Source organism: Malaya genurostris, chromosome 3 (assembly GCF_030247185.1).
Source record: "Malaya genurostris strain Urasoe2022 chromosome 3, Malgen_1.1, whole genome shotgun sequence".
Lineage (NCBI taxonomy): Eukaryota > Metazoa > Arthropoda > Insecta > Diptera > Culicidae > Malaya > Malaya genurostris.
In genome coordinates this window covers 287,256,115-287,264,737 of record NC_080572.1, presented here as the reverse complement: position 1 = coordinate 287,264,737, position 8,623 = coordinate 287,256,115, and the positions used below count along the sequence as shown (strand labels likewise).

General features: G+C 36.6%; 1 protein-coding gene across 1 annotated transcript; it reads left to right on the top strand.

The window, feature by feature from the left end:
• The first annotated feature begins 829 nt into the window (after positions 1-829).
• On the top strand, positions 830-1,641 carry LOC131437229 (brachyurin-like). Its single transcript, XM_058606415.1, has one exon. It carries the CDS (start codon positions 840-842, stop codon positions 1,635-1,637), a length of 798 nt encoding a protein of 265 aa, XP_058462398.1. The 5' UTR covers positions 830-839; the 3' UTR covers positions 1,638-1,641.
• The last annotated feature ends 6,982 nt before the right edge of the window (positions 1,642-8,623 follow it).

Here is an 8,623-nt window from a genome sequence, read left to right as displayed (position 1 = left end):
AAAAAAATCAAAAAAATTCAGAAGTAAACAATCTAAAGCTGGTTCGTAAAATTTAACTGATCTTGTTAGTTGATGGCCAACAAATTCATTTCTGTTCCTCATTCCGAAAATAGTGGTTAAAATCCCCAAATGGAAATTACTTTTCCTTCGATTTCGTGAGAGCCCCCCCTCTGGGTACGTGTCTGCCTGGAAGCAATATAAACCCCTCGCCTTATTCGACCACTTACCACTTACTCGAATTCGGTGTCAGAATACCACTGAATGCTTCAAAAGCAATCATGGATTTTCTGAAAAAAACGCGTTTCGAGTTGAGAATTGGGTAGGCTTATTATGAGAGATATATTTTATGCGAATTTCCGAATTGACGCACATAAACATGACTTGTGAGTGTATATTATAGAGAATCCAAGAAGTTCAACATGGCATCCATCAAGACGGTTCGGAATCATTTCTCAATATGTCAGCAGGTAGTGAAGTATTTATTAGGGAAGCCATCGTACAAATTAAATAGAGCTTTTATGCTTATAGTCAAGTCCGTTCGAACTCCGAGAATCTTCCAAAAGGAAAGAACAAATTATTTAGATGTACTAAATTTCAAACTAATTTCAATAACTTAAGATATTAGAAAAAGCAAGAATGTTTTCAAATTTCCTGTACCAGAAACGTGTCGAGCTTCTCGTCGAAAAAAAAATTGCACATGAATTTTACAATCAAGGGGGTTAACGCATTCAGATTGTTCCAATCTTATCGAATTTCTAGTTCTCTGATTAAACTACACCAGCGAAATCCATTGGCAAGAGATTACCTCTGCTCAGTGCGAATCCATTCAGTCCACAATCATGAAGTCTGTATTACCAATTGCTTTGCTCATTGCCGTAGCCGGTGGAAAATCCCCTCCAAGAAGTAGAATAATGAACGGTGACGAAGCTACAGCCGGTCAGTTCCCTCACCAAGTATCGTTGCACCTCATATTTGGGGAACAAACAATGCATTGTGGAGGATCTCTGATATCCCATCGCTACATCCTGACCGCGGCCCACTGTCTGAATCAATCCGAAGGAGGTTTTGCCCTGATAGGAGCTCACAACCGAGAGGTGGAAGAGGATTTCAGAATAAGCGTGGAGTTCAGTCCGACTGATTACAACATTCACGAAGACTATTTTCCGATTTCTATGAGAAACGACATCGCTACTCTGCGACTTCCAGTTGAAGTTTCGTTTTCCAGCTACATCCAACCGGTGCACCTTCCACGATGGTCGGACGGAGATTTCGCAGATTACACGGGAACCATTGCTGGATGGGGACAGTATCAGGATCCCTCAACCGGTTTGTCCGATGTGCTGAATTACATAACCAATCCTGTTTTTAGCAACGAACAGTGCCAGGAACGCTTCGCCATACCGAATTTAATTGAAGACCAAAATGTGTGCATGTCCGGATCCGATGGTAGATCCGCCTGTATTGGAGACTCCGGAGGACCGGTTACGGTACAAGACGGACCAAATACGGTTCAAATTGGAGTGTTTTCTTTTGGGCCCGCATCGCATTGCCTAAGTGAAATTCCTATTGTTTGTGCACGAGTCAGCCACTTTTTGGATTGGATTCAAGCCAACAGCGATGTCATAATTGAAATGTGATTAAGTTGGGCTCGCAATAAAATTGAAAACGTTCCGAAAACGTTAAATACTCAACTTTAATCACGGATCCATGTGGACGACAGCAGCACGTCCAAACTTGTTTTATGCCACTTCCTCACTCAATAAAAGTGCTCCTCCTCGTTCAATTCACTTTCTTCTTGTTTCTGACTGATCGTTAGATCGTTTATTCGTCTCTGGTTTAGAACATTTAAGCTGGCAAATTATCCACAATCTGGATCACACAATTCCACAATTAGCCCTTTGAAACGAACCAACATCGATCGTTCAACGGTTTTGGTGAGAAAAAATACACATTCGCCTAATTTATCTTGCCAACGATTTTCTAAATACATACAACCAGCCAACCGATAGAGATTTTTCGATACAGAATTCACTCAATTGTATAACCCAAAGAATGTAAAAATTAAACATTCCATTGACTTTACTGCTGATTTATCTGAATTCGACATCGGAACTGATGCAAAATTCATTTTTTTAGGCATTTGCAGACTGCTTTCAAAGCTGAACTTTTGACACGGTTTTTTTAACCAGGGTTTTATCTGCACAAACGTGGTTGCCGAAAAAAAGTTGAGAAAATCAAAGAAAAAAATTGTTTTTCAATGGAGCTATCTTGAATATCTGCATAACTGGTAACACTGCTTATGAATTTGACAACGAAAAGAAAAGAATCTTAGAAAAAACCTGTTCGAATCCTAATTAATTCTTTACACCTAATGATGTAATGATGCTTTTCTCATTTTCATTTTCTTCTGTATAGTGGTTTTCAGCTGAACATAGAATGCGACAGGATCGTCACGGAATAGCGAAATAATGCACTGAGCCCAAACGACACATGAATTCAATGTGAAAAAGCATATACTTATTAAAAAACTACCTTTCACATTATATTTATATGCATCATATGACATTTATGTGTTTATATGTAAATTTCAATTGGAAACCCGATAGCTCTTAAGTGTACAGCACATACACCTTATGTGAAGAAACACATGAATATAATGTGATAGTAAACTGTGAAAAATAAGAATTTCAAAATGGCGTCAAGTAACGAGACGTTGGTAGATACGTTGCTTGCGGATTTAGGATTCCCGAAAAGTTTACTGGAAGTTTTTGAACGTAAATACATCCTACTGATCATGAAGAATAGTACAATAATTTAGCTTTAAATTTTTCAGAGTGCGGAATTGGAGTATTTTTGAAGCCATATTTCTGTCAACCATCTCAACCTATTTCATTTATTTATTTTCAGAAACACAAAATATTAAGAGTACTGAATGCACCAGAAATCGAAAACGCAGATCAACCGTGTGCAAATAATGATCAATTTTCTGAGCAAAGTATTGCATTATTAATCGAAAACTTGTTATATAGAGCTGAAAATTATGTTAAGAAGTCTGCATCAAATATAAAATCAATCCGATAATTCGTGAAAGAGAAAATAAACGAAGAGAAACTGTCACTTGCATTTAGGCCCTTTTGTCGTGGGACAATAGATTTGATAATTATTATAACAACACATAAAAGTTGCATGAAAATTAAATAAAAGCTATACCAATTTCAGGTAAACTCCATATGATTTTCCTATGATAGGTAAATGAAGTTCACATGAAACATGCATATTATTCAAATAGAAGATGTATACACACTTAAAATTTTTAACATCTTATTAGATGCACATAAATGGAGCGTCGCAGTTCACGCAAATTTACGTGGAAGAACATTTAATATTGTGTCTAAAACTCCATGACATGAAACTCATTGAAATAAAAAAAAAGAATTTTGTAGCAACCCACCGCGCGGACTTGAACCGAGAATCATTGGATCGCAAGTTCGTCTGATAATCGACTGAGCTACAGAAATATGCATCTGCTTGGCCGGTAGAAGGTGCATTTAAATTCATATAGTCGCACCTGCTAGTAAAACGCAAGTTACAGTCGAAACCAGTAAAATTCAAGCTCATCTAACATTAAGTCATTACAAATAAAATTTTCCCTCATTTGACAAATTAAGTCTTTAAGAATTACATCGTATGTGATGTGAAGTGAAGCCACCATCAGTTCAAGGACTTGCCAGTGGATGCGGGTAGACTTACAGTAGCCCCGATATGACTCATCCATTCACCTTCTTACTATAGCTGTTACCGAAAAGCGAACAAAAAGGGTTGGGCGGATACGTAAGTAGAGTCACTTACTCGTATTCCGCGGGAATAAAAGATGCTCTTCCAACCATAATATCCAGTGCATGGATGAAGCATATCGCTATACATGCTTGAACCCGCCTGATGGTTTGTTTGAGAAGGGCGCGTCAGACTCATTTCAAACCTTCAGAAGGAAACAAGTTTCCTTCAAGTGACTTGGGCTGGCTATCCACAATCCCTCGTCCAGTCATCAATTCGTCCGATGCCCTGATGCTCCCTTCCCTTTACGCCCCCGTGCAAAATGTTTTATATTGATAAATACAATGAAACATAGTGTGATGAAATTAATATAGCATAAAATGATATAATAGATTACAAAATAATATAATACAATGTCATACAATATAATATAATATATTATAAAACATGATATAAAATAACAGTCAATGTAGAGAGTCAGTTATGATCTTCTATCTTCGCAATACTGTAGGAAGTAGAATATTTCTCTTCTAATAACAATAATAATATCCACATCTATAAAAATAATATATGTTATTATTATTGATGACAAATTAATAATAATAACAATAAATATTATAATGAAAATAATAATAAAAAACAATATAATATAGCACAATGAAATATATGAATGAATAAAATGATATGTTGCGTTATGCTATGATATTATATTACTTGAATTTATATGTCATTTCTCATCCTCTCATTCTGCCATCAACGCATTCCATCGACCTTTTGTCACCACAGACACACGGGTAGGCATGAAACAGGAACCAGTGAGGACCAAGCTCACCTTGTGACGACCTTGATATTTAGTTGAAAGTTACTTTAAAAATGATAACTTATAAGGAAAACAAATTTATATTTTGCGCAGAGGTACGTAGTACTACTCATAATAAACCCTACAATATAATATAATATAATACAACATAATGCGATACAATATAACATAACATAATAGAAATATAATATAACATAATATAATAAAATATAATATAATACAATATAATATGATATAATGCAATGCAGTATAATACCATACAACATAGTATTTAATAACATAAAATAGTGTAAGACGATAATATATGAAATAATATGCTATGATACAATATAACAGGTAATGTCGCAGTGTAAGTTACGCTCTTCTAATAATAATAATAATAATAATAATAATAATAATAATAATAAAAATAATAAAAATACATGATGTAATAAACAACACAATTATATGTTGTAATATACTATGATAAACACTGCACTTTAGGATGGGCTTCAACCTACAAGCCATTTCGCACCCTCTCATTCTGCTACTAACGCAGAAGGCGATAGCACCCAGTCGACGCCGTTCTATTGACCAAATGTCATCATAGACGCTCGGGGAGGCATGAGATAGGGACTTGTGAGGACTTAGTTATCTCACCATTTGACGACCTCTTTAAGAATTACATCGTATGAGGGATTAAGTCACCTGTAAAATTCAATTTTTTTAAAGTGTACATTTGAATTTTTCTACAATTGTTTAGTGTGAGACGATTTGCAATTTTTAAATTCAAACGATGAACCTCTGGCGAACTTTTAAACTGTAAACAAACCACCGGCGGCTGTTCATTCTGTTTATTTGGTGAGGTTACGTCATGTTCGTGTAAAACCTAATTAGGAGATGATTTTTAGTCATTTGTTGTTTAAAAATGTTTATTTCATCAAAATGGATACTGTTTCGAAGCACTAAACCATCGAAACGTTGGCAATTAACTTGAACTAAATATTTAAAACCAACATATGGTAAAAAGACTTTTTCATGCATAGAAGAAAACATTCAAAACTTTCTGATTGCAGTAATGGAAAAGGGGAAGAGATTGACTTATATAATGGCATTGTGGAAAACCAAGCTTCTTAAAATCGGAAATGCAATCTTTATTTTTTTCTGTAGATTTTCCTATACCGAAGTATTACAAACTATACTACGAAATTTCCGGAACCCGGAACAGTAAAGAGCAACCGCAACTCTTTTTTGAAGGGGGATGAACACATGTGCTTAATTTCGACGACGTAGACATTTTTGCGTAAAAACTTCAGTTTTAACTTTATATTACTATCGATAGAACATGTTATTTTCTGCAGGTTTGATGCAACATTATAATCGAAACTATCGTAGTTTACTCTACCTATTTCTAGTTTGTTTCTTACATGTAGGGGAGGGTGTTCGGTTACCGGCTCCCTTTTATTTTTCGCTTATAACTTTTGACTAAGTGCACATTATGTGGACCGGAAGCGCAACAAATTATTAGGAGAGACAGGGGTTCAATTCATGGATTGGCTTTGTAAACGCACTCAAAGACGACGAGGTAGAGATGACTTGGGTAAAAACCCAATAATGGATACTTTTATCAATTTAGAAACTATCCGATTTAACTCCGGTCCCCATCCGAAATGGACAAAGGAATGAAATGGACAAATTTAAGTAAATCGGTCTTCGTTCACACCCTTTTCTTAGAATTCTCGCTGCTAGAACCAAGTACGGATATGATGAGCCTTTTTCTAGTATGTGCCTGATAATATTGATTTTCATCTATCCCGAAATGCAATAAAGCGATTGTTCTGTGATTCTAGTGGTAGAACTATTTCTATTTGGGCAATTTTACAAGTGAATACTATACAACTAATTTTAATGTCATTTAATTTAATCGAAGTATCATATTATACTATTTGAATATCATAATCTGGTGATACAAAAGATTAGGAGGTTTTATGCCTTTTAGAGAAAGAGATTATAATTAGGCTTCTTCCTGTTTAGAAATAAATAAATAAATAAATAAAAACAGCCATGATTGAAAGAATTTTTTTTTTCTTTTCGAAGGCGTTTTGACAAAAGTCTTGATAGTCTGATGGTTTTGGAGTCGCCATGTCTGGCAGAGAAGAATGTTTTTACTTATATGACGAATGTATGGAAGCTGTCAAGTTGTCCACGTGTCCATATCACCAGAGATGCTAGTACTAGGTAGCTTAACTAAGAAATCTGCTAATTTACAAACAAATGTGCAGACCTGGCATCTCTGAATCTCACGATTTGTCGAAAAAAATGGGCTGCCGGTAACCGAATTCTGTAAACATTTTGAACGTGGCGAAAAAAAACGAAATGGATTGAATTTGACCCTTTCGATTTATGTTCTTGAATTTAGGTCACTGGAAAAAAAGTTCAGAAAAAACTTTTGTGTTTGTATTCGGCCCCCCCAAAAAAACGGGCTGCTATTATACACATATGACATTTGTCGGAATTACGCTCTGCTTTCTGTCAAAAGTTATGGTGGGATGCCGACAGCCGAACACTCTACCCTAGTTATCATTTCGGTTGAAGCGATCGGTTCGACTGATACGCGTTTGTTCGCCTTAAAACTCAACCATGTTCGTAAGCAGATCAGAAACCAGTGTCCCCGGTAGGAAGTTCTGTGCAGGAAGAATGCGATGTATGAGTTAACTCGTACGCAGATGAACGTTTTAATGTTAAAGCCGCCACCAAGGTTCAGCCAGGAAAATTCATGGTCAAAACCGCATGCATACAAATTCTGTTTCCTTTTTGTCACATTTTCTTTTTTCTTTTTTAAATATTTTTATAAAACGAAACATGTCATAATTTGCATTATGTGAGTAGCGTAGAAACACTTCTTCGTAATAAAATTCAAAACTTTTTGCAGAATAAGCCCAAATTACTGATTTGTTTCGGTGTGGGAATTATCTGATTAAGATTGGATTCGCAGTAGGCGTATGAGTTTAATGTAGATTTTTGTCGCTCTTATCAAAGTTCTAAAAAGAGTCATTTTTGCAGATTTCCTATTGTCATTTTCACTTGATGCCAAACCTAACCTACTGTCAAACCGTTTCTTTAAAGCCAGTTTCGAACCTAATTACAAGGAAATTGAACTGAAAATCGAGTCAGTTTCGAACCTGATTCTTATATCGGACTAAGTGCTAACTCAGTTTCGTGAAAAGTGTTTGAAAAATGTTTGGAACTACCCTGGGTCAGTTGCAGTTTTCTCAAGCGAAAACGACATAATAAATTAGAATGAGTTTCCAACATTTTATTATAAAGTACCACCATTTCCTTTTTGTCATATCTTTTTGTCGGAAGCGGGTCATTTCGTCGAAAGCCGTTTCGCCGAAAACCATTTACTACCGGTATCACTACACGGTGAGAATCAAGTGCAGTGAATCGAGGTAACGTACAATTTTGACCACCATTCGGTCCCATGTGCGTTCGTCACTAACACCCATGTGGGTGGGGGGGGTGAGGTTTGAATGGGCGGTAGTTTTGACGACGATGACAATGGTTACGAAGTGGATGCGACGAAGCTGTGCACTGTAGCGGTGTAGCTGATTATATACACTTTAATGACGAGCAGAACTTTGTTGTCGCACGGAGCGACACTGCAACCCCCGGCCGGCGCAGGGAAACATACAAGCTTATGCACATTTATGCAGTGTTGAAAATATGAGGAACGATAGTGCATTTCAAAGTTGACGTTGGCGTTGACGTACCTAGACTCGCATACGTGTGTTAGTGTGTGTGTGTGTTACTGGAACCGTGCCACGGCTGAGGCTAAAGTGCATAAATGTACATTTTCCACTTTGGTGCAGCATAAAATCGTATGAAATGCGATTGACATACATTCGTGTGTTTCGGATCGAGGGAAAACACCATTTGTTTCACTGCGGTATCTCCTAGAATCGCGGGTGCGCTTGTGACCCGCTTCTAGCCCGGGCCGGGTTTCTTCGTGCAAACTGATACTTTGCTCCAAAAATAGTCCGAACTCAT

What these genes read in the sequence shown, in the direction of transcription:
- LOC131437229 (XM_058606415.1), top strand. Translation starts at nt 840, where the DNA reads ATGAAGTCTGTATTACCAATTGCTTTGCTCATTGCCGTAGCCGGTGGA.